The sequence below is a fragment of the Myxocyprinus asiaticus genome, chromosome 16 (assembly GCF_019703515.2).
Source record: "Myxocyprinus asiaticus isolate MX2 ecotype Aquarium Trade chromosome 16, UBuf_Myxa_2, whole genome shotgun sequence".
In the NCBI taxonomy this organism is placed as follows: Eukaryota; Metazoa; Chordata; class Actinopteri; order Cypriniformes; family Catostomidae; genus Myxocyprinus; species Myxocyprinus asiaticus.
In genome coordinates, this window is record NC_059359.1 from 14047853 (window position 1) to 14074888 (window position 27036).

The 27036-nt window shown below is 40.0% G+C and overlaps 2 protein-coding genes across 2 annotated transcripts in view; both read right to left on the minus strand.

Annotated features, from left to right (window-relative positions):
- Positions 1-7144: 7144 nt before the first annotated feature.
- Positions 7145-8931, minus strand: LOC127454113 (uncharacterized). Its single transcript, XM_051721083.1, has 2 exons — positions 8270-8931; positions 7145-8010 (listed from the first exon to the last, which is right to left on the minus strand). Exons 1-2 carry the CDS (start codon positions 8732-8734, stop codon positions 7867-7869), a joined length of 609 nt encoding a protein of 202 aa, XP_051577043.1. The 5' UTR covers positions 8735-8931; the 3' UTR covers positions 7145-7866.
- A 3992-nt stretch (positions 8932-12923) lies between these two features.
- The window catches only part of LOC127454148 (pleckstrin homology domain-containing family O member 1-like), a 32330-nt gene continuing 18217 nt past the window's right edge, over positions 12924-27036 (minus strand). Inside the window, exons 5-6 of the mRNA XM_051721137.1 lie at positions 19134-19235; positions 12924-17604 (exon numbers count right to left, since the gene is read on the minus strand). Coding sequence (XP_051577097.1) covers positions 16909-17604; positions 19134-19235 — 798 coding nt within the window. The 3' untranslated portion in view covers positions 12924-16908. The remainder of the gene's footprint in view (positions 17605-19133; positions 19236-27036) is intronic.

Sequence of the window (27036 nt, forward strand, 5' to 3'; positions counted from 1 at the left end):
TTCACCTCCAGTGAAGTAAACTGCAAAAGATGAAATCTGTAACTTTTATAGTGTCAAAATACTTTTGGATTATTTCCCAGATTATTTAGGGTGGAACTTTCTGTTTGTTTGACCAATGAGAGATGGGGGAATAATTCGAGAAGCGGTTTGAAAACATACCCCCGTCCGAATGTGAATAATTCCCTATTGTGCCAAAAGCTATACCGTATGTCAAATTAGTGGGATGTCAAAAAAAATCCTCAGTATTCATGAAACAGTAGGTGGGAAAATACCCAAATGACCTACTGCATCGACCGAAGTTCTAAAGTGTGTAACTAATGGACACTTTACTATCCCATAAGAACTAACCAACCTGTTTTTGAATATTATACAGATGTCTCTCCCTTGATTCTCTATCCCAGAGCTGCTGACAAATACAAAAGTGTTTTGTTTTCATAACTAATGAATTATGACTATTTACTCCACCATACTGTCAAACATACGCTCAAAACATCATACAGATCGGAAAGTTCTCAAGTAGAATACGATAAAAATTGTTTACACACATGAAAGATATACAGTGTGAAAGACCAGAAGAAAAAACACAGGTTTATAAGTTGTAAACAGATGTGTCTTTTGTTGAGTTTTTGCTTATAAAAGAATATAAAAACAGCAGACGCAAAACAAAACAAAAAATACCCATTCAAGAGCTAGAAGAAGGACAATTCTGTAGTGAATACTGATATATGATCAGCTGTCCATTTTGCGGGGAAGCTGGGATAAAATCAGTTGCCACTGTACATCCACAATCTGGGTCTTTTGAACCGTCTGTATATATATCTACATATATCAATGAACCAATATTTCTAGAAAGACACCTTCGTTATAAATTTCATCATGTAATTTGGAGATCAACTGAGGCTATTGAAAGGTTGAACATGATCAGCTGATACTCGTGTCTCGTAAATACACACTCAAACCAGCCAGAAATAAGCCGAAAGCATGTCTTCTTGTCTTTTTCTTCATTTGGCAAACTAGACAGCCCAGATCTCAGCTGATTTTGGTTGACCAGACTCAAGCCAATGTTCAGCCAAATGAATGTCTGTCTTTGCTTTTTCTTTTGGTTGACCAGACTCACACCAGTCTTCAGCCAAATGCTATTTCACACAAAGGTGTTAAAATGTCACTGCCAGAACTAAACTAGAAGTGCCAAAAGTAAGCCAGATTAGGCCCACGACTTCTTGCTATCTGGGAAGGAGTCGTCAGAAGACGGGTGGTTCTTTTCAAGCGTAAATTCTATAAGTAGAAATACATTTTTTCCTCGTGACTAAACTGTAATTGTTTATCAAAACCAGAGTCCATTATTTTTGCAATTCCTTTTGGTGACGCTAGTGAATGTTACACTTCAATTTTAACTCTAGGACTGCTACGATTGGTTGAGAATCTCAAGCAAGAATCTCGAGAATCTTATCAGTCTGATTTGTGGAGTATTGATTTTTGAGCTGGTTCTTTTCAGTGAACCGGTTCACAAATCGGACTATGGACTAAACGACTCATTCACGAAACTGATCCGGTTCTCGAGTTAGATTCTGATCATATCACAGCGGTTCTTGTGCCCACTAAAGAAAAAGATTGTCTGTGAAAAATCATGTACATACATAGTGCTTTGATATTTCTTTTTGGAGCTTCACAGATGTGATGACTATGAACTGTTGTTGTATGGAAAATAAATGTGTGAAGTTTTCATGGTATTTCCGCTTTTTACAAAGCTAATTTTACCAGTTTAAAAATGCTCCATATTAATGTTTGATATTAAGGATGTGTATATATTTCAGTGTTTAACATACTTCTGTCATTGACAATTAAAGAAATATTCCGAGTTCAATACAAGTTACACTCAATCGACAGCATTTGAGGTATAATATTTATTACTACAAAAAAATCATTTTGATTCTCCGTCCTTTTCTTTAAAAAAAAAAAAAAGAAAGAAAAAAGGAAGTTAAAGTGAGGCACTTAAAATGGAACTGAATGGGGCCCATTTTTGGAGGGTTTAAAGGCAGAAATGTATTTAAATAACATTAATTCCTCTTTTAAAACTCATGTCTTATTTGAGCTGTAACGTTGTTTAAAACGTCATTTTTACAGTAGTTTTAGAATTTGGTGACATAACATCGTCATGGCAACAAAGTTTTATAATTGGCTATAATTTACACCAAAAAAGTTAGTAAGCGATTTCATCACTCAAAAATCATGTTAACATGCATATTGTTTTCGTCTTGTGGCTATAATTTTGAGACAGTATTTTAATGTTTACGGATTAGCCCCATTCACTTCCATTGTACGTGCCTCTTTTTTTTTTTTTTTTTTTTTTTTTTGTAATCAATATTATGTCGCAAATGCTGTCGATTGAGCTTAACTTGTATTGAACCTGGAATTTTCCTTTAAGCTTGGCATATTTGAAACATGAGCCAAATCCTGAACTTGTGTGCAAATACTACAGGCCCTGAAGGTTTTAACAACCTTTTACTTACACGTAGTTTCAGGTCTGTGATGACTGTAAAGGGTGAATCTCTCCACAAGATGGAGCTAAATACTATGATTTCTTCATCTGAGACCCAACTTTAATAAGATATTTGGTTCTTTGTATTTCATCGATGACTTTTCCTCTGCTTCCCCAAATGTTTCAACACTTTTAAAGACACCATTTAAAATAAGAAATAAAGAAAACTATATCTAATTAGGATGTGATTAAACAATGATGAATACTTTGAAGCCTACTGATTTTGGTCCTTGGATGGGCATAAAACTGTTCAGACAAAATCTGAATGTTTACTTTTTCATCAATATTTGCTGTATATCTGTTTTCATGTGTAGTACACATGGCAGTTCAGACATTACCACTTGAAAATGAAGAACAAAACAACTGACATGAAAACATATGCCAGGTGAACTTTGAAATATTCCAGTCGCAATTGTTCTGTTTTCAGATGTACTGCATTTTATGAAGCACTTAAACTGCATTAATAATTATACTTGTATGGTATAGTACACAAGTGGTGTAGCTAGTTATCAATAGGAAATTGGGAAATCTTGGGTCTAAACTCATTGCAGGACATGGCTGGGCCTGGGCAGGGTAATTGGGTGTCAGATTTTGCAGCAAAGACTGAATGGCCAAACTTTTCACATGTTTATAGTGTAGCTCAACAATTTCTTCATCTGATATTATACAGGGCTTGTCATTATGGAATTAACAGCAAACTGTAATCCCTCAAAGGCACGGGTGGGTTGTGTGTGGGTTGTGTTTTTATATGTACAGTATAAATATAAAAGATGCTGTGAGGAAGTGTCCCTAAACAACTTATCCTCCATGTCCAATTACACAGAGACAGGAGGATGAAAAATGCATGAAACAAATGACATGTTTTCTAGTGTCAACATTGGGTCATTATAGTGACACTTTTGTCTGCTGGACTGACCTCACCTCTCTGTCTCCCCTTCTCCTTTAGTCATCTGTCTCTCCATCAGCAAATCAAAGTGCTCCTGTGAGTTCATGCCTTATATGGTTATACAGCTGAAGTTTGCATACACTTAGACTGAAGTCATTAAAACTCATTTTTTAACCACTCCACAGATTTCATATTAGCAAACTATAGATTTGGCAAACCATTTAGGACATCTACTTTGTGCATGACACAAGTCATTTTTCCAAGAATTGTTTACAGACAGATTGTTTCACTTTTAATTGACTATATCACAATTCCAGTGGGTCAGAAGTTTACATACACTAAGTTAACTGTGCCTTTAAGCTGCTTGAAAAATTCCAGAAAATTCTGTCAAGCCTTTAGGCAATTAACCAATTAGCTTTTGATAGCCTAACTGGAGTCAATTGGAGGTGTACCTGTGGATGTATTTTAAGGCCTAACTTCAAACTCAGTGCCTCTTTGCTTGACATCATGGGAAAATCAAAAGAAATCACCCAAGACCTCAAAAAAAAATAAAAACATTGTGGACCTCCACAAGTCTGGTTCATCCTTGGGAGCAATTTTCAAATGCCTGAAGGTACCACGTTCATCTGTACAAATAATAGTAAGCAAGTATAAGCACCATAGGACCACGCAGCCATCATACCACTCAGGAAGGAGATGCATTCTGTCTCCTAGAGATGAACATAGTTTGGTGCGAAAAGTGCAAATCAATCCCAGAATAACAGCAAAAGACCTTGTGAAGATGCTGAAGGAAACAGGTAGACAAGTATCTATATCCACAGTAAAACAAGTCCTATATCAATATAACCTGAAAGGCTGTTCAGCAAGGAAGAAGCCACTGCTCCAAAACTGCCATAAAAATGCCAGACTACAGTTTGCAAGTGCACATAAGGACAAAGATCTTACTTTCTGGAGAAGTTTCCTCTGGTCTGATGAAACAAAAACTGAACTGTTTGGCCATAATGACCATCGTTATGTTTGGAGGAAAAATGGTGAGGCTTGCAAGCCGAAGAACACCATCCCAACTGTGAAGCATGGGGGTGGCAACATCATGTTGTGGGGGTGCTTTGCTGCAGAAGGGACTGGTGCACATCTCAAAATAGATGGCATCATGAGGAAGGAAAATTATGTGGATGTATTGAAGCAACGTCTCAAGGCGTCAGCCAGGAAGTTAAAGCTCAGTCGCAAATGGGTTTTCCAAATGGACAATGACACCAAGCATACCTCCAAATTTGTGGCAAAATGGCTTAAGGACAACAAAGTCAAGTGGCCATCACAAAGCCCTGACCTCAGTCCGATAGAAAATTTGTTGGCAGAACTGAAAAAGCGAGAGCGAGCAAGGAGGCCTACAAACCTGACTACATATTGTGAGAAGCTAGTGGAAGGCTACCCAAAATGTTTGACCCAAGTTAAACAATTTAAAGGCAATGCTACCAAATACTAACAAAGTGCATGTAAACTTCTGATCCTCTGAGAATGTGATGAAAGAAATAATGAATAATTGTTATTTATTGTTAAAACGTAAAAGCTGAAATGAATAATTCTCTCTACTATTATTCTGACATTTCACGTTCTTAAAATAAAGTAGTGATCCTAACTGACCTAAGACAGGGAATGCTTTCTACGATTAAATGTCAGGAATTGTGAAAAACATTGGTGTATGTAAACTTCTGATTTCAACTGTATATGGTTATTATTCAAATTAATTTCATTGTAATTTTCCATTTATTAGCTTGTCTTCATTCACTGAATAATTTAACAAATGTGCTTCCTTAATTTGCACCTTGTGCATTCTTTTTATTGTTCAACTGTATTGTTTTTAATATATTAGTTACATTTTTGTTGTTCTACTTGTGCAGCTGGGGCAACAAAACCTTAAAACTTTTCTCAGACTATATATGCTCCCTGTTAAAGGGATAGTTCACCCAAAAATGAAAATTCTGTCACCTTTTACTCACCCTTACTGTATGTTGTTCCAAACCTGTATGATTTCTTTTTTTTTTTTTTTTTTTTTTTTGTAGCTACAAATTGTGAAGAATGTTGGCGCTGCTCTTTTTTGTTCTTTCATACAGTGAGAGTGAATGGGGATTGAAGCTGTCAGTCCTTAACACTCTGCCTAACATCTTTTTGTGTTGAATGGAAGAAATAAAGTCATATGAGTTAAGAATAACATGAGGGTGAGTAATTGAGGAATGATAGAAATGATAGCATTTTCATTTTTTGGGTGAACTATCCCAAGTACTGTATGACACATGACACATTGTGTTGACGCCCCCCAGCAGTCTCTCTGTGAAGCCTTATGGGAACATAAGGAAAAGCTCAACAGCTGTGGGTTCAGCCCTACTGGACCCTTCAGTTTAATTACTGCTGGTACCACCAATGTGTCCCTTCCCTAATTGTCTACATGGAAACCCTTTTTGTGGGCTTCAAACTAATGTTTTTTGCTTTAACCAGGGGTGTAAAAAGTACTCAGAAATTATACTAAAGTGAAAGTATGGATACTGAGTGAAAATTTTACTCAATTAAAATTCCAAGTATCTAGCCAAAAACATACTTGAGTTAAAGTAAAAATGATTGACATTAAATTGTACTGAAGTATTTAAAAAGTACAAAGTAAATGTTTTCCTAGCTAGAATGAAATCAAGAGAGGAGATTGTGTGAGAGAGGATGTTGTTAAATTCGACTGGTTTGTTTAGATGCCCTTTTACTGTCTCTGATGACTGTCATATTTCTCCCCTAGTGGTATTTGCAACCTGGTCATAGAATCATGATACAATAACTTCATTTTTGCTAAATGATTTTTATGTGTCCTTTTGTACATAACACGGCAATTTCCTGGTGGAATGAACACTAGAGGCGCTAAAAAAACTATTACTTTTATCCCCTTTCACACAAATCATGGGTAAAATGGTAGATTATCAGTTCATAAACACTTTTACTTTTTGCTCTGTTCCTCACACAATGCTATCTTTTGACATATAAACACTTACTATGGCGCATGACTAATTTTAATGCTTGCATTATTTAACCAACTACATTTACAACATTGTTTAAGTGTGATCAAATTGTGCGGTTGCTTAACCTATAGAGTGCAGCTTATTCAATACAAAGGACTGGGGTATGAGTCCTGAAGAGCACGTGAGACGACACGTGAGACGAAAGTGTCATAGAAGCACCACAAAATTACGTGGTTGCTTCATAAATTGTTTTTCATGTACATTTGCTTTTTATGACATTATCGGTTAGGTTTAGATTTAAGGTTTAGGGTAGGGAGTTTTTATTTTATTTTATTTAAATCTCGATAGTGTAACGTTTGAATGAAGTCATGAGAGCAGGATCTAGATGCAGCTTAATTTAATAGAAAATAAATCAAATTACAAAAACAGGGTAAACACTGGAAACAAGGCAAGACTAGGAACTGGGAAAACAAAACAAACGTGATCCAAGATAGCAAATGGTACATGAACTGGAGAAAACACAACAACTGACAAAGACTGAACCAACATCAGGGCATTATATACACAAGGATTAATGAGGGAAATGGAACACAGGTGAGAACAATCGTGAGATGAGGGCAGTGTATGTTAGGAAGTGTAGTCCAGGGAAAACAGAAGACAGAGGATAAACACAAGGCAACACAACAGAGGATCATGACAGACCCCCCCCCCCCCAATGGGTGGCTCCTGATGCCCAAGGAAGGATGGTAAGGGAGGCAGGGCCAAGATGGAGCCAGAGACCAAAGAGGCCAGAGCAGATCAGGCAGACGGCCAGGAGACCAAGTAGACCAGGGCAGATCAGGCGGACGGCCAGGAGACCAAGTAGACCAGGGCAGATCAGGCAGATGGCCATGAGACCAAGGAGACCAGGGCAGATCAGGCGGACGGCCATGAGACTAAGGAGACCAGAGCAGATCAGGCCGACGGCCAGGAGACACAGGAGACCACCTCAGGGTAGGGACTGGATCAGGATGCCTAGTTGGTGGCCACAGGGCTGAAACAGGGCCAGCAGGCCTGGGAGGCAGCCACAGACTAGAGACTGGAGCCGTGGAAGACTCTGAGGGCAGAGCCGTGGAAGGTGGAGCCGTAGGAGGCTCGAGGTGCGAAGCCATGGTAGGCGGAGCTGTGGCAGGCTCGAGGGGCAAAGCCGTGGAAGGTGGAGCCGTGGCAGGCTCGAGGAGCGAGACTCAGGAACGCCAATGCTGGCTCTGGGACGGATGAGGCTGGCAACACAGGCTCTGGGACGGACGAGACTTCCAGCTCGTTGGCCGTGACAGGCGTGGGCGTTGGCTCGTTGGCCATGGCAAGCGTGGGCGTTGACTCGTTGGCTGTGGCAAGCGTGGGCACTGATAATTTGTGAGGAAGGGTCTTCATGGCCCTACGCACCGACATCAGTGGGTGATCATTCAACTTGGAGACAGGGGCCGTGGAAGGCTTGGAGACAGGGCCATGGGAGGCTTGGAGCAAGGAACCGAGGGAGGCTTGGAGCAAGGAGCCGAGGGAGGCTTGGCTATGACATGGCATGTTGCAGACTCAGGCGTGGCTGTGACCTGGCTTGGAGCAGACTGAGATTTGGCTGTGGTATGGCATGGAGCCATCTCAGGCGTGGCTGTGGCATGGCGTGGAGCCGACTCAGGCATGGATGTGGCATGGCGTGGAGCTGACTCAGGCGTGGATGTGGCATGGCGTGGAGCCGACTCAGGCGTGGATGTGGCATGGCGTGGAGCCGACTCAGGCGTGGATGTGGCATGGCGTGGGGCCAACTCAGGCGTGGATGTGGCATGGCGCCAACTCAGGCGTGGCTGTGACCTGGCGTGGAGCAGACTGAGATTTGGCTGTGGTATGGCGTGGAGCAGACTCAGGCGTGGCTGTGACAAGGCGTGGAGCCGACTCAGGCATGGCTGTGACAAGGCATGGAGCCAACTCAGGCGTGGCTGTGACAAGGCATGGAGCCGACTCAGGCGTGGCTGTGACAAGGCGTGGAGCCGACTCAGGTGTGGAAGGCTTGGAAGCCAGGATCGGGGTAGGGACAGGAGGATCCTCTGAAGCCAGAGTTTCTAGCGTTAACAAATACTTAACGTATTCCTCCCATGTGTAGTCTCCCGTCTCCGGCAATTCCCTCCACCGGTGAGCTAATAGTCCAATCCCGTAAATCGAATTAAAGTGGGAGTCTGCAAATCCTGTAAAGCTGGCAATGGCGCTGAAACGAAGGGAGTATTCCCTTATGGGTAAATCCGTCTGGCTCAATTGAAGAAACAAAGCCGCTAGATCCATTTGGTCAGTTGTTCTGTAACGTTTGAAAGAAGTCACGAGAGCAGGATCTAGATGCTGCTTAAAATTTAATAGAAAATAAATCAAATTACAAAACAGGGTAAACTCTGGAAACAAGGCAAGACTAGGAACTGGGAAAAAACAAAAAACAAAAAAAAACAAATGTGATCCAAGATAGCAAACAGTACATAAACTGGAGAAAACACAACAACTGACAAAGACTGAACAGACATCAGGGCATTATATACACAAGGATTAATGAGGGAATGGAACAAAGGTGAGAACAATCGGGAACAGCTGACAGAGATGAGGGCAATGCATGTTGGGAAGTGTAGTCTGGGGAAAACAGAAGACAGAGGATAAACATAAGGCAACACAACAGTGGATCATGACAGATAGAACATTAACCTTAAAAATCTGATCTGTTCAGGAGAACATTTCACTCACTTTAAGTGCCACACACTGGACATTTCAATTCAGAACTGCACTGAGACATGTAATGAACCACATCGTTTTATTTTGCAAAGACGTTGCCACAGTCATGCAATGTTTGTTGCATGGGTGAAGGCACTCATGAATTGAGAAGATGGAGCACCAAGCCCCTTAAGACATAGAGAAAGATAAAAAAAAAATCCAGAATCAAAAAAAAAAAAAAAAAAAAAATCATTAACATAAAAAAGGTTTGAAAAAGTTAGTAATGTTGTTTGTTTTGTGAATTGTTTTCTGATGGTGAGCAGATGGATAAATTCATTCAATAAAATTAATAAATAAAATGTACTCAGATCCTATTATTTTTTCTATCCTATGAGTAGAAATTCATAGATATGGTTTAAATATAAAGGCAAGTGTAGAAATAAATGACATGTACACATTTAATTACAAAAGCCTTTTGTTTTTATATACAGTATATATTTGCAATGTGAACGATCAATTTTGACTTCATAACTATCCAATCTGTAGAAGTAGCAGACGTTTAGAATAATGTTTAGGACAAAAACCGTCAGTGTTTCTCACTTCGTGCTCATAGTTTTGAATGAATACATTTGGCATGTATGTATTTTGAATATGAATATATTTCAACGTATCCGAAGCTCAAATCAGATCCGAAATTCCGCCTCTGCAGATGGTCGGAACTCCCCATAGTGTGACACACACATTTGAAAAGACTGACCTCTGATCTGTCATCTGTCGCTTGTTGGATGCAGTAAAAGGGGGGCTTCAGTCCCGTAAGACAAAAGAAAACGATCTGCAAAAATGTAGTGAGTACTTTTCAAGTTTAAATAAAATTGCTATTGTAAATATAATTAAGTAAACATACAAGTATTCCATTTAAATTTCACTCGAGTAAAGAACAAATCCCAAAAAAGAATACTTAAGTATAATACTTAAGTATTTTTACTCAATTGCTTTACACCCGTGGCTGTAACATCACAGTAAAATTGTGTAGTTGAGTATGTTTTTATGCAGGTGCCTTTTTGGGACATGGAATGGCAACAAGGCAGTTTCTCTTGCAATCTTCTGCAGTTGCTGCTTTGCATTACTGTTATATTGTTCAAAAAACTGCTCTCCTCACTGATATTCCAAGTAGCATGCAAAGTTTGAAACTAGAGTTTTTTTTAACATAGAACTTCATTCTTTAAACCTCTCACAGTGGCACAAAGCTCTGACATCAGAACCAGAATGGTAGAACCAGTTGACATGGAGAATCTGTCTTTATAGTAGTTTGGGTACAACCTACAGTATAGCGACAAACTTAGGCAATGAGTGATTAGGAAGCCTTCGCATTTAGGTTTGGTGTGAAGAATGCATTGACACCTCTTGACACAGTCTTAACTAGGTGAAACGTTTCCATACTGCCATGGCAACACAACCTACTTGGCTCATAGCCAATCAGTGGCTTCTGCTGTCACCTGTCTACCAATCTGCTTATGTTTCAGGCCACATGCGGTTTAGCACACGCAGCACTTGCTGGGTTTCTATGAGTGCTTTCAGCTCCTTTACTATTGTGTATATGCACCAACAGTGTTTGTCTTGTTGCTTTCCTTTTTCAATGTCACTAAATAAACTACATATAAACTGTGGACTTTATTGAATACTATAAAATGGATAGTTCTGGTCCTGGTTGCCGATTGGTCAACATGACATTTCAGCCGAGCTAAAATACAATATAGTAACAGATATGGCGTGGAACACCTTTGTACATTGCTACCATGTCTATCACTGGGCAGCACCCATTAAGACCAACTATTAATCAAAGTTTACATGTCAGGACTATTTCTTCTAGCAGAAGGATGGCACTTATTTAACAATGTTTAAAAAAAAAAAAAAAAACTTAAAGTAATAATTTTTTAAAGCAATTAGGCATTCTTGTAACTTTTAAATAATTCCATTTCAAACTAGTATTAATGTAATTTGGTTCATAAAGAATATAAGGACAATTCTTGGATATAAGAAAAATACATCTAAAGGGAATTGGAGAACTGTTTAGAGATTGAAACGTGCATGTGGAAGGAATTTATCACATGCTTGTAGTAGTAGACAAATATATCTGATATTTGGTCATTTTTTAAAATTATTATCGCATTGGTCGATAACTGTGCCCATTTACTGTTTAACAGTAGTCTCCCATCCAATTTCCCATCACTTCAAAAATCTACTGATGACACTGCCAATTGACAATGCTCAGTTTGTTTTCAAATATTTTTTGTGAATTTTGAGTAAATGTTGCATAAAATAAGCTTTTATTTGCACAATTTTTCTGTGTCCCATTTGCCATCATTGTACTGTGTAGTATTGTAGCCTATTATGTATATATATATATACCCTGATAAGCCAAAATATTAAGACCACTGTTAATAATAATGTTGATAATCTTCTAAAAAGGCCACATTTCAAGGTTTGGCTAGATTAGATGGTAAGCGAACAATCAGTTCTCATAGTCTTGTAGTGTTAAATGCAGGAGAAATGGGAAGGAATAAAGACCTGAGCAAGGCTCTTTGACCAGGGCTATAAGTACTCACCACTGCTGACCAGGAGCACCCCACAAGCCTTGCCATTTCAGAAATGCTCTAACCCAGTCATCTGGCCATAACATCTCTGAAACAGCAAGGCTTGTGGGGTGCTCCCGGTCAGCAATGGTGAGTACCTACCGACAGTGGTCCAAGGAGGGACAAACCACAAACTGGCAACAGGGTGTTGGGGGCCCAAGGCTCATCGATGTCCAAGGGCAACGAAGGCTATCCCATCTGCTCTGAACCGAAGATCTACTGTGGCATAAGTCACAGAAAATTGTAATGATGGTTACGGAAGTAATGTGCCACAATACACAGTGCAACGCACCCTGTTGTGTATGGGGCTGCGCAGCCACAGACCGGTCAGAGTGCCCATGATGACCCCTGCCCATTGTCGAAAGCACCTACAATGGGCACGCAAGCGTCGGAACTAGACCACGGAGCAGTGGAAGAAGGTCACCTGCTCCAATAAATCCTGTTTTCTTTTATATCACGTGGACAGTCGTGGACATTTGCATCGTTTACCTGGGGCACCAGGTTGCACTGTGGGAAGACGATAAGCCGGTGGAGGGAGTGTGATGCTCTGGACAATGTTCTGCTGGGAAACCATTGTTTCGGCCATTCATGTGGATGTCAATTTGACAGGTGCCACCTATCTTAACATCGTTGCAGACCAGGTACACCCCTTCATGGCAATGGTATTCCCTGATGGTAGTGGCCTCTTTAAGCAGGATAATGCACACTGCACGCATTGTTCCGGAATGACTTGAGGAACATGATGAAGAGTTCAAGGTGTTGCCCTGGCCTCCAATTCAATTGAGCATCTGTGGGACGTGCTGGACCAACAAGTCTGATCCACGGCAGCTCAACCTTGCAGCTTACAGGACTTGAAGGATCTGCTGCTAATGTCTTAGTGCCAGATACCACAGGACACCTTCAGGGGTTGGTGCTGTTTTGGCAGCACACGGAGGACCAACAGCATATTAGGCAGGCAGTCATAATCATGTGTATATACGTGCATATATATATATAAAATATCTGCCATCGGCCACCCTGTTGTCTAGATTTTGTCATCGGTATCGCCACTGAAAAACTCATATGGTTCGACCACTACTTGTATTAACTTGTTCCAGAACTGTCACTATTGCAGTTAGGATATTAACACTCAGGATTCAGGGACATACTGTAAAATTTGTTTCACTTTAATTGCACAAGTGGTTGTGTCTCAAGTACATCAGAGATGAGTCAGTCCTGAGCTTACAAACACCCACTTTCATATCTTTACTCAGGACCCTGCTCTCCTCGCTGCAATCTGACCTTTATTTACAATTAGTTTTAGAAATCTGAAAAAATAAATGACAGTTTATGGTACATTTACAATTGTCCATTTAATTGTGATTATCGAAACCACAAATGAAAATTAAGAGTATCGTAGTTTACAGCAGCCAGAACTAACTTTCCATCTGAGTGATTGTGTGTTTGTGAGGATAATGACATTTTCACCAAACAACATTCAGGTTTTTCTGCTTTAATGTGCATTGCTCTGAAATAAACCAACCTTGAATTGGCCTGACTCTGTCATGTAAAATTGTTTCGATTTTTTGATCAACTGATGGTTCCTTTTAGATGGCATAAGTCTGCTTTATTTCAGTGGCAGTATATTGACACGCACAGCCACCGATAAAAATACATCACTATGCAAAACTACTAGTCTGACCACAATGATACAGCAGAGCAAACAATCAAATAAAAGATTTTCTCTTCATTCACACTCACATTTTATCAAAGGTCTGCAGAAGTTCAGAAAAACAGCAACAACAGGTGAACAATTTTATGGCATACATAAATAGTTCAAAAAAGCATGAAGGAATCATCCGCCCTAAGCAGTCATATGGTTTCTGATGTTAACAGAAACAAGAGTAAACGTGTCATAAATGACTAATGTATGACTATCACTTTGATAGTCATACATTACATGAGTAATTTGGCTTGGTTTCTGTTGTCCTGCATTATGGGACCTATACTGTAGGTCATGGGATTGGAGAGATTGCTGTCAGGATTGGTTTTGATGTAATCTAATATGACCCGTGCTGGTCACAACCAGTGTGAATGATGAAAGCCACTACCTGACAGATGGTCAGGTAATTAGATTCACCTTCCGCTGGCACTGCCAAAATATCAAATCATAACACAGCCAGCTGACCAGACAAACCAATTCATCTGATTAAGCCTGAAAAGAGCACACAGCATTGCTCTTTTAGAGATTAGAGTGTATGAGAAACAGAAAACCTTTGGCATCTGTGTGGCGATAATATTAAAGAATGGAACTTATAGGGATAGTTCACCCAAAAATTTAAATTATGTCATAATTTACTCAGCCTGATGTCGTTCTGAACCTATTTGGAACGACATGAGTGTAAGTAGCAATGGAAATTTAATTGCCAAGTGAACTAGCCCTTTAAATGTTAAGAGTGTAATTTCTGTGCCTCTAGTGGCACCATTGTGGGTAAATAAAATCATTATCATATAATGTTCTTTAAAAAAAGCTAAAGACTGCCACAGGATTTGTGCTTTGTTACTACCTTTTGAAGCAGAAATGAAATATACAGACTTTTCATGATTTCAGAAGTGAGGAATGTCTGGTTGAGTTAAGTTGAGGTTGTTTCCAGGGAAGTGGTTTCTAAATCAAACATTTTAAAAGCAAAAGCTCTCCTCGAAGTCTTTTTCTACAAAAAAAAAAATAAAAAAAAAAAAAGAGAAAAAATAAAAGCACTTTACAACAAAATGTACAAAAAATATAACACTGTTTATAATCAAGTCTTCATGACAGAACAGGCTGACCTGTACCCATAGAATTGTGCAAACACATTATTAAGCTACTAACTGTAAAACAAGGTGTGGTATACTGGCAAGACATACCCTTTGGTCGTTTAACTCAATACCATACTACACACTGCCAGTACGTCCTGATACCTGTGGATTATTTCAAGTTTATATAAAGGTGAATCTCACAAAAAAAAAAAAAAGTATGTGTCCTGGTCACATTTCACCCCAAAATCAAAATAAAAACATAAGAAATTATATTTTGCATAAAGAACATGGGTAACACTTTACAATAAGATTCCATTCATTAATGCATTAGATATCAACAAACAATGAACAATATACATGTATTTTTGACAGCATTTATTAATCTTATTTAATGTTAGTTCATAAAAACACAATAGTTCATTGTTAGTTCATGTTAGCTCATAGTGCTTTAACCAATGTAAACAAATGGAACCTTACTGTAAAGTGTTACCAGAAAATGAAGCCTCTTTTAGGACCATTGAGATGTTTTGCACTGTGACATTCATGACAATTATGCCCCCCAACCCCCACCCCCATTCTCATTACCATAATGTGTAAGCAAAGGATGTTTAAATTTTTTAAATGTTTTTCCATTTTTTATTCTCATAAGATTCTCATTACTGCAATACAGTACTTTTTCACTGTATTATAGTAAAAAACTGGAATTCAATGATTTTTAATGTAAATGATCATAAAGGCAGTACAACTATCATGACAAACATTTTACAACTGAAATAATGTCTCTTTTTTTGCATTACAGTTTACACTCATAAAAAAGGCTTCATTTTCTCTGTCAAGAAAATGAATCAAAATACAATTCCTAATTTCTTTCAGGTTTGATGTGAAATGTGACCCAGACATGTTCTTGACAGATTTTGTGAGATTCATCCATGCAATCTTGCATAGTTCCTGAAAGACAAAAAACCTGCAAAGCAAAATAAAAGTCCTGCTTAAACTTCTCTGCCAACATTTCATGAGGTGCAGGCAACTTGTAGGTGAAATGTTTGAAGTTTAAAATCACAAGCAAAGTCTTTGAGAGTCTTAAATGCAGTTTGCATGTGCCCTTTAGGAAGTACACTAAGGCAGCTTTTCATTTAGAAAGATTCCGGCATTTTAGGAAATACCACTTAGGTGTAAAGATTTCCCTACCTACAGTAGATTGTCTGATTTGCCCCTTAGGTTTGTAAAAGATAGCTTGCCAGTGTCCCTCTCGTTTTACAGCATTCTCCATAGTGCAAATGTGTAATTATTAATATTATTATTATTAATGTTTTCCTTGCAACTAGATGCTTCTAGCCACTTTACTGCATGGAGTCTCATCTTTAATGGCAGCTGTGTCTCACTTTTCGCAGCAACACTGGCACCAGACATCATCTGTATTCATGTTCATACAAGTACACATGGCTTTTTTCAGAGTTAGAGCCTATCTGATGGAAGCAAAGTACTGTTGGACAGCACATTCTCCACAGTCAGCGAGTTTTAGTCGTTCAAACAACATGTCCTCGCCGATCGCCTTTGGCTGCACCCTGGTTGCATCTGATGGACTTGGTTGTTTTGAGCATGGTTTGGACAGCAGAGCAAGTGTGCTGGGAAATTATTATTACATAAGAAATAACCCACAGAGTAAAATACACTTGGGTTTCGTAGACTATTTTGAGAACTCCTCCAGTGTTTTATGAGACAAGAAAACATTCACATTGTGATAGGCTAGTGATGACAGTATCAGTATCACCATCGTCTGGTGTTTCTCACACTGTTTTACCCTGAAGCAGGGGCGGGGCCAGAAAAGTGGCATGGGGTGCCACCCTAAAAATGAGCTTTGCTACCCCACTTGCCACCCCAACTCGGACCCAGGAGATGGTGCGCAACGGCTTAACACGCATGGTCCATAACATGCCCCCCCCCCCGCCCCCACCCCGTTATCAGGCGAACTTACTGGATGCCACACCTTACTCAACTCTTGCCACCCCTTTGCCACCCACACTGTTGCTGTCCCTGTTACCATCACTGTGAAAACTGATCCCGCAGGGCAATGCGCAACAGCTTGTGTTATTTCTACTCAACTGAAGCTGATATTAGGGAGTGGAAGAAACTAGATTTGCTCTTTAAAAATTAATACAAACAAACATACTGTACATAAATGAATAGCTCATGTAATTCACTACCGTTGAATCCAGCAATATTTAAGCCATAACCAGGGAGAGTCCTTTAAAAAAAAGACACCCTCTAAGACGCTTTGATTCATTGCAGTTGACGAAAAACATGGCAGACTTTGAAGTCATTCTGTGTGCATTCCTATTTAGATAGTCCATATCTTCACATCATAATTTTCATATGGTTCTCTTGTTGTGGGCTCTTTAATTTTCCACTCTGTGACAGACTGACTGTGGCGGAGGAGGCGGAGTCAAGCTGCTTGTAGAGACCTCTAAGTTCCTTCACTTCTTCCAGCACGTCACGTGCTTGACCCCATGTGGATGCCGCCTCCTCCAGAAGCCTCTCCGCCTCCTTCCGCTGCCCCTCTGAACTGGAGCTCTTCCCAGTTGGGGATGCCTTCCCCTTGCCCTGCACCCGCACTTCCGTCAGTAGCTCTTGAGTTCTCTCTAACTTCTGGGTTATCAGTTCCTGCAGTTGGCTGATGGGCTGTACGGGGGCTGAGGTTGAGCAGTGAGGGATGGCCCTCGTCTCAGAGTGCGCTAGGATCTCGTCCATGGATGCGCAGCGGTTCTTTTCGGATGTGGGTGCTTTTTTGCGGAGTTGTGGCGTCCAGGACTGGCTCTCAGACCAGTCCCAGGTGCTTTCGCTCTTACGGGGCAGACTCAAGGATTTTCCTGGGGTCTCATTACAGGTTGAGAAGTTTGAAGTGTCTTTGCTGGAGCGCTGAGAATCTGGGGTCTTTTGAGTTGTAGCATTGTCAAGGCTGTCCTCACAAGTGTCCTGTCCTTCTGGTGTGTGGACATCTTCTTCCTGAATGAGGTCAAGTGTAAGCATGCCATCCGAGTTTGTGGTAGAAGCCTAAAAATGGTAAAGACATTTTTTGACACAACATAAACACAGTTCTGCATATTAAACACAAGAATTAAGCTGCATGTGAAAAGTGCTGACATTTGAATAAACACCAAATGGAAACATCTTAAATGACATTTAATGGAACAGAGAGCAACAGTGCCCGCCCACTTTTTCAGCCGCCTGGGTTCCGGAAGTATTTTTCCCCATTCAGTTTTTCCATAGGCTTTTCATAAAATCCTTCTTAAAAGAGTTGTAAGCCAACCAACTAGCTCCGAGGTAAATCAAAACATTACAAAAAAATTTGAGGCAAAAAAGTATCTGAAAATCTGACAAAAAGACATAGATAAAAGTACTTACTGTCTTTCAGGAGGGAAGAACTACAATCCTATGAAGCATTGCAAATGACGTAATGTAATTAAAAACTGTGGGAATAATATTGATTTTAGGTTGTTGATTATAAGTATAGAAACAATATATTTAAAGTTTATTGCAACATATTATGATATGTACAAATAGATAAGTAGTTTAAGGGTAAAGGGTGACCGACTCGGTTGCGTCATTCAAAGTGTGCCATGGAAGTGGTTGGTTGCTCTCAAGCATGTTTTGCATGCTTCGTTGGTTGCGGTTCTCTAATTGGTGAAGCTTTCTCAGCTGGATCATGGGTAATGTAATTGTTCACCAGAAATTTCACTATTAAACTCGATTTTTAAACAATGAAGTTGAAATAATGTGGACTGATTGACTTCATCAGAAGCATATACCAATGATGAACAATCTCAGTAGGGCTCACGATAGGTCTGTTTTACAAGGTTCATAAGTTATCGTTATTAATAAATTGGTCAATGGAAGAAATTAATGGGATTTTTACCCAACCAGACTGTTGCGCTCTATAGTGCACTCAAAAATGTTAATTCACTAAATTTTCGCTCCTTTTTGTTATTCCAAACTTGACTTTTCTTTAATGGAAGAATCAACATTCTCCTTTTTCCATACAAAAGCATGTTGTGAGGGCTGTCATAATCCAAAAGCACCATAAAAACAGCCAATGCGACTTGTGCTTTATATTTCCAGTCTTCTAAAATTTTCTAAATCTTGCTCGTTAAGCTAGTCATAAAACCTTGTTGAAGCAACAGCACACCAGCATCCCGTTTTGTGGGCCAGCATTTAAAATACAACATAATGTATGCTTGTGACAAGCTATGCTGTTTTTGTATGCTGGTGACCAGCTATGCAGTTTTCTTTTTTTCAGTCATTTATGGAATACTATGGTTCTTTCATATCCTTTATAGAGCTTTACAAACCCTGGTGACTTTGTGCTTTCATTGTATGGAAAACAGCATCTTGAAGATTCTTTAAAATATCTTATGTTCCATGGAAGAAACTCATATGGGTTTGGAACGAGAAAATGATGACTGAATATAAATTTGTAGGTGAACTATTCATTTACGTATTGTTACAAATACATCAAACATATTTTCCCCCTACAGGTTGTTCATTTTTAATGAGGTGACCTTCAGAGCAAACGGACTGCTTACCACAGCCATGAGGTGTCCGCGGGTGGGCAGACGGCGAGTGTGGGGGATCTTAGCTCTGTCACGTGTCGGATGGGCCAGCAAGCTGTCCTCTTCCACCGTCACCTACAGGGTCAGACAGTTCAGTCACATGGGAACTATCAGAGGCTACATGTTTCACACCAGCCTGTGGCATCACAAGTAGGAGGAGTGGTGATGTATTGATCAGCCAATCAATGAATCTGTTTATTATTTGTGTGTGATGTATGAGGACACACAAGAGCAGTTTGTTTAGATTACAAGGGAAAATGGTTGAAAAATCCAAAGGGAATAAATGACTCTGTGTCCTAAAATCTGAAAAACTGTTGTCACAGCCTGTTGTTTACAAGAGAGTTTATGCTGTAAATGCTAATATAATATTCAAGACTCTGTACTCTGAGATGGCTTGTGTTTTCTGGCCAGGAGCGTATGGCTAATCTTACTGTGATTGGTCAGGATTAATGGAATAAGGAAGGGGTGGTGTCCAGTGAAACCAGATATTCTAAAGAGCTTTAGAAGATTACATTCATTTCTTACAAAATCCAGCAAACATTTTTGTGGAGAATTTGGCAAACTGATTGGTTAATGTCATACACAGATTCACACTACATTACATTCACATTCACAAATACCTTTTCACATACATTTAATTATGAGTAGTGTTTGATAAGACATGAATCGCTATTATTTTTGCTCATCCTTAAAGGTGCAGTAAGTGATTTTTTTTTTCATGGAAAGATATGCAACATGTTTTCCTACTCCCTGATAGATATTAATGAAAGTAGTGTGGTGAGATATCTCATCGGTCTCTGTGACAACACTTGAACAGCAAACAAAAGTGTGCCCACGGGCTGCGGCCTCTGACGCTTTCAGCCTGTCAATAATTTTGCATGTTCTCATAGTATTGTAGTTGCAGCAAATTATTGAGGCTTAATGCCATTTTTATGCCATGTTGTTCATAACAGTTGTCAGTTGAGGGTGCTATTTTGCTGCAGTTGCTTATTTGCTATCTTTGGATTACGGGTTTTGGAAAGAGGGGATGTGGCCATATCAACAGCTCAGCTCGTGGAAATTCCATAACAGTAAAAATCACTTACAGCATCATTAAGGTTAGGGATTCGTTCTTAACCCTATGTATTAAACGCCATACTACAGACAAGAATGATACCTCAAATTCTGTGGCTTATTGAGGAGAGGAGTACAATTACTTTTCTAAGCAATCAGACACATAATTTTTGCCTGGCAGATGATAAAACAAGTGGAAAAATTCCCATAGACTTACATTGAAGGACCCAATTCATATCTAGGGAGCAGAATATCATAGAGACTTGGAGGTGTACTCTTTTGACTTGGGCCTCCTAGGAAACTTTTTCTTTAGAAAATAGTAAATCTGAAAATGTTGGTGTTTCTTGTAGCTAGTGAATTCATATTCTCAGTGTCTTGTCACTAATACTACCTACACATATTTCACAACTGCATCATGCATCAGTACTTTGCATCAGATAAGCAAGACACTGACATACTGAAATTTGCCAAACCAAACAGATCAGGAAAACACAACACAAAACCCCTTATAATTATATACTTTTTTCCTATACAAAAGAACAATATGACACAATAGAATTCTGTCATTTTTAAACTGGTATACTGCATAAATGTAACAACACATGTGCATAAGTGAGATTAACTAGTGAGTTTATCTAGATTTATTTTTAGCTTTAGTATTATTTAATATGAAAACCCCTTGCAATTATGGGCCTCCTTTTTTTTTTTCTCCCTTTTTCTCCCTAATTGGCATGCCCAATTCCCAATGCGCTGTAGGTCCTTGTGGTGGCATAGTGACTCGCCTCATTCCGGGTGGCGGCGGACGAATCTCAGTTGCCTTCGCGTCTGAGACCGTCAATCCGCGCATCTTATCATGTGGCTTGTTGAGCACGTTACTGTGGCGACATAGCACATGTGGAGGCTCACACTATTCTCCATGGCATCCATGCACAACTCACCATGCATCCCACCGAGCGCGAGAACCACATTATAGCGATCACGAGGATGTTAACCCAACGTGACTCTACCCACCCTAGCAACCTGGCCAACTGGTTGCTTAGGAAGCCTGACTAGATTCACTCAGCACACCCTGGATTCGAACATACGACTCCAGGTGTAGTAGTCAGCGTCTTTATTTGCTGAGCTACCCAGGCCCCCCAATTATGGGCCTCCTTAAGATTAACCGACTAGTCGATTATGAAAATATTTTGTTGTTTTGCACATCCCTACAACAGTGTACTCTCTGGTCATGCCTTTCATCCCACAGAGAATGGTGGACACTGTGTTCGGAGGGATCACTTCAGAGAAGCAGCTGTTATTGTATGCTAGATGTGGGCGATATGACCAAAATCTTATATCACAATATGAGTCGTTCCTGAGTCTCTGTTCATGCCAACAACCAGAGAGGTCGTTTCTGAGTCTCTGTCCATGCCCAAGACCATGGAGGTCATTCCTTAGTCCCTGTCCATGCCCACGACCAAAGAGGTCGTTCCCGAGTCTCTGTCCATGCCCACGACCACAGAGTTCACTCCTGAGACTCTACTCATGTTTGCAGCCACTGAGGTCATTTCCCAGTCATCCTTGACTTGAGCCTACCACAGTTCCGCCTTCTACGGCTTCGCCCCTCGAGCCTGCCACGGTTCCGCCTTCTACGGCTTCGCCCCTCGAGCCTGCCACAGCTCTGCCTTCTACAACTTTGCCCCCCGAGCCTGCCACGACTCTGCCTTCCATGGCTTTGCCCCTCAAGCCTCCTACGGCTCTGCCTTCCACAGCTCAGCCTTCCATGGCTTTGCCCCTCGAGCCTCCTACAGCTCTGCCTACCATGGCTCTGCCTTCAGAGACTTCCATGGCTCCAGTCTCTAGTCTGGGGTCACCACCCAGGCCTCCTGACCCTGTTTCAGCTCTGTGGTCGTCAACCAGGCCTTCTGATCCAGTCCCTACCCTGAGATGGCCTCCTGCATCTCCTGGTCAACCGCCTGATCTGCTCTGGTCCCCTTGGTCTCATGGCCGTCCGCCTGATCCGCTCTGGTCTTCTGGGACTCCTGGCCATCCACCTGACCTGCTCTGGTATCCCTGGTCTCATGGCCATCCACCTGGTCTGCTCTGGCTCCCTTGGTCTCCTGGCCGTCCACCTGACCTGCTCTGGTATCCCTGGTCTCATGGCCATCTGCCTGGTCTGCTCTGGCTCCCTTGGTCTCCTGGCTGTCCACCTGACCTGCTCTGGTGTCCCTGGTCTCATGGCCGTCCGCCTGGTCTGCTCTGGCTCCTTTGGTCTCCTGGCCATCTGCCTGATCTGCTCTGGTTTCCTTGTTTCCCTGGTCATCTACCTGATCTGCCCTGGTTTCTTTGGACCCCGGCGTCGCCTGCCTCCTCACTTCAGGAGCCGCACGTGGCAGGAGCCGCAAATGACGCATTTGTCATGAATCCCGCTTTTGTTGTTCCTCCTACTCACCACCAGAGGGCTCCATCACCTGGGGATTGACTTTAACACTCTGGGCTCCATTTCCCATAATCCCTGTACCTGGCAATAATTACCTGTTCACCTGTTTTCAATCTATTCAGCTATTTAAATCTCACACTCACTCTCTGTCATTGCAAAGTCTTGTTTTGCCCTGGCTGACATTTCTGAGCGTTCCCTGAGTTTATTGCATTTCCTGTGTTTGATCCTGGACTGTTTACCCTGTTTTGACCCATTGCTGCCTGCCTACTATTACTGCCTTGATTTCATGGATATAACCTGTGATTGTCTGCTGCCTGCCCTGACCTCTTGCCTGTTTGTTGACCACCTCTCTGGATGACCTTGGATATTACTGTTGCTGGTGATTGAACACATGTCTGTCTGTATTACTACATTTATTATTATTAAAGCTGCACATGGATCTCAACTCCATTGACTCACCATTAAAATATCACAATATAGTAGATTATTTTGGAAAATCAATAGAATATTTTTTATATATTAAATAACCATACTGTACTGCCTATTTTTGTATAATCCAGTCAGTGAATTAAATACTTCTAAATACAATACTTCTTATATAATTTTCCCTTTATTTGGAACTTGACAATAGTCCGAATAAATAATTTCACATAATTTCACATTATGCCACATTTCAGTCTATGTTGTTGAATTTTATTATTATTATAAACTTTCCTCAAGAAACTCAAAATCTTCCAAAAGCAATGCAACAAAGAAAATTATGCACACGTAAAAAATTTTTTTTTTTTTTTAAATCCAGTGAAAATAAACATTCAAATAGCCCAAGAAATGTCTTGCACAAAACATTATGACCGAATTAATACATTTACATTACATTTATTCATTTAGCAGATTATTTTATCCAAAGCGACTTATAAAATGAGGAAACATTCTTAGCAGCCTGCGGAGCGCATCGTTTGGCTTTCATAATATTCATTTGCGTGCTTCATTTGAAGAGGTAAAACAAATTGCTTGTATTACGAGTTATTATTGTTGCCGGATACAGTTTGCCAATTACATTTTTCTGCTCTGTGTCGGCTTTTGTGAAGCAACACCAGAGATGTTGCACCTGTTTTAACAACAAGCTCCTCTTCATTTTCTTGACTTGTTTGGGAATCGTCCCCGGGAGATGTTTTTTCAGGGTTTTTCCTTAGTCAAAAATGATTGAGTAGCGTGAGTGATCCCGCTGTCAATATCGGGAAGCCTGCTGAACTCGCGCACACTTGCATTCTCCAGAGACAGCACACGCTGTGAAACACAAATGTGTGTGTCAGATGAGAAACATATTAAGTGCTTATGAATCACCAAATACGAGATGTCATTGAATTTGCTTTGGCAGCTGCAGAAAAAATAATGTTTCTTAAATTGTCTCAATCTCACACGAAGGCCTGCCCACTGACAGATAAGCATGCTGCGCACATGCATATTTACATATCGCGATATACACGATATAGCAAAATCTCTATTGACTGATGGTCTGTTTTCTCTTGTGTTGAGTGGTATGGGAGATCTCACTGACTGTCTTCCATGCTGGAGAATTATCTCAGCTAGATGTAGGCCATGAATCATACCACAATCATATTTGAAAAGGAAAACACAGACACACGCTATCTCTGAATTATTTAAATTAATCTATTACCCAAACTCTGACTCAGTGTGCTGAGTCACAGTTAGGGCTGTGGCAATACAATTAAAAATCAATGCATTAAGATTACAGGTTGACAAATATTGCTTTGTTGTTGTTGTTGTTGTTGTTTTTATGGCCGATACTGATTATTTATCTGATTATGTTTGCATATCCAATTTTTAATTCTTGATTTATATATGCTTTTTGACCATAACAACTAAATAATCATTAGACTAAAAACAACATAGTATTCACTATGAATGAGTTTTATTAAAAATAATAATTTATACAAATTATATTGTTATTATTACTACTACACTTTATGTCGTTATATTTATACAATGTTGTTTTTCTCATCTAAATGGTCACAAATTTATTTTCATCTTTATCTGGACTATATCTAACTGATAAGTAATACAAAATTATAAAAAATAAAAAAGCTAAAAGTCTGAAAACAGCATTTCTCAGTTTCAGGTGCAATCAGACCTGCTTCTATGAGGCACCATACTGGACAAATGTGAAGAGAACTGCAAGAGAGTGAATGAAACTGATCCTACAGATTCACCCTCTCGTGCGAACATGCCGAGTCTCTCTCACACTCTCACGCAGTTATCAATATGACATCAGCATGCATCAGAATCAGAATCAGAATGAGCTTTATTGCCAATTATGCTTACACATACAAGGTATTTGTCTTGGTGACATAATGTATTAAATAATGATATATGTATAACGATGTGAATCATATCGTGAGTTAGCTGGTGATACCCAGCCCTAGGCACCTCTGCCACCTTGCCCTAACTGCCCATGTCAAGTCATTTTCATCACTTATATTTTATTTGTTTGTTTCAAAGCAGCTTTACAGAAAATTATGCTGTAACAGAAAATGCTAAAATGCCTTAAAGTCCTCATTATGCGGTTTAAATGAATAAAGTGACAGCAAATCATGCCTTAATAATTATTGTCTTTAGGCCCCCAGTGAGCAAGCCAAAGGCAACTGTGGCAAGAAAACAAAACTCAAAACTCTGTGTGTATGTTTACGGTTCTGAGCACTGACCCGCTCCCCAAGACATGATCTTGAGGAAGATGACAGCATAGATGGTGAGGCTGGATTAAATATTTGATCCTTAGTGAGAGCTAAAGGTGAGGATATACTGTGATCTAGCTGCTTTAACGCTGGGAGTCATGACTGGCATCTATTTTTGGGGGAGTGATTCATTTTCTCCCACTGTGTGCTGAGCATGATTATAGAGCCGTTTTTAAATTGAGCAAATACCTTCGCAAACAAACTGTGAAAAGATCAGGGAAGGAGAGGGCAGACAACTGTGTGATTACAACTTTTAACAGAAGTGGGTTCTCTAAGGTAGGGGTTTTCAAACTTTTTAATGCCAAAACCCAAAATATGTTGATCCCCTTGTGACAACCCCCTCCCTATTATATTCTGAGATGCTATTCTTCTCACCACAATTGAACAGAGTGATTATCTGAGTTACCGTAGACTTTGTCAGTTCTAACCATTCTGACCATTCTCCATTTACCTCTCTCATCAACAAGGCATTTCCGTCCACAGAACTGCCGCTCACTGGATGTTTTTTGTTTTTGGCACCAGTGGGAGTAAATTCTAGAGACTGTTGTGTGTGAAAATCCCAGGAGATTAGCAGTTACGGAAAACCCAAACCTGCCCATCTGGCACCAACAATCATCCATGCAACAATCAAATCAGCCAATCGTGTGGCAGCAGTGCAGTGCGTAAAATCATGCAGATACGGGTCAGGAGCTTCAGTTAATGTTCACATCAACCATCAGAATGGGGAAAAAATGTGATCTCAGTAATTTGGAGGGTGGCATGATTGTTGGTGGCAGATGGGCTGGTTTGAGTATTTCTGTAACTGCTGATCTCCTGGGATTTTCACACACAACAGTCTCTAGAATTTACTCCGAATGGTGCAAAAAACATCCAGTTTTTTGAATGGCCAGACTGGTTTGAACTGACAAAGTCTACGGTAACTCAGATAACCGCTCTGTACAACTGTGGTGTGGGTTGGCGCTGTTTTGGGGCACGAGGGGGACCTACACAATATTAGGCAGGTGGTTTTAATGTGGCTGATCAGTGTATATTGTCATGTATAAAGATCCATTTATACTGTGTAAGAAAAATAATAAGCTTGTTATTATTAATACAATGTGTTGTTTGCAAAATTAAATAATATTGTTGTTGTACTAAACAACTTTTTAAGTCTTAAAAAATTCTTAAGGACCCCCTAGCACTCGTAAAACCCCTGCTCTAAGGAACTGTTAGAAGTGCACTAAGAGACTACATTTTTACATTTTCAGATGAAATGTGAGTGTGGCTTCCCTATGCAAAATTCACTACCAAAATGCAAGGATGTTTAAGGTGGTCATCCAGCAGGGTTTGGGTGTAAGGGAATAAATGTAACGGGATTACATATTGTATTTAAAATACAAAATATTAGTAACTGTATTCCACTACAGTTACAATTTAATCAATGGTAATCAGAATACAGTTATATTAAAAAGGTATTTTGATTACTGAAGAGATTACTATGCATTTTATTGTAAATTGTTTCATTTAATATTTAGGCTTTTCGGTTGGAAAACATTTATCGGTATAAATGATGCGATCCGAGGAGATTTTGAACAGCGGTGAATCGCTTTCTTATAATGTGTTACATTCATACGAGCAGACTTTTGAAGTAAGTTTGAGCAGCAGAAATAGT

Bases quoted from the DNA above. Each gene is read 5' to 3' on its own strand.
- LOC127454113 (XM_051721083.1), bottom strand. From the start codon at position 8,734: ATGGATCTAGCGGCTTTGTTTCTTCAATTGAGCCAGACGGATTTACCC. The intron at 8,011-8,269 runs GTCACAGCCACG...GCTCCAAGCCAG, and splicing joins CTCAGTCTGCTCCACGCCAG to GTCACAGCCACGCCTGAGTC.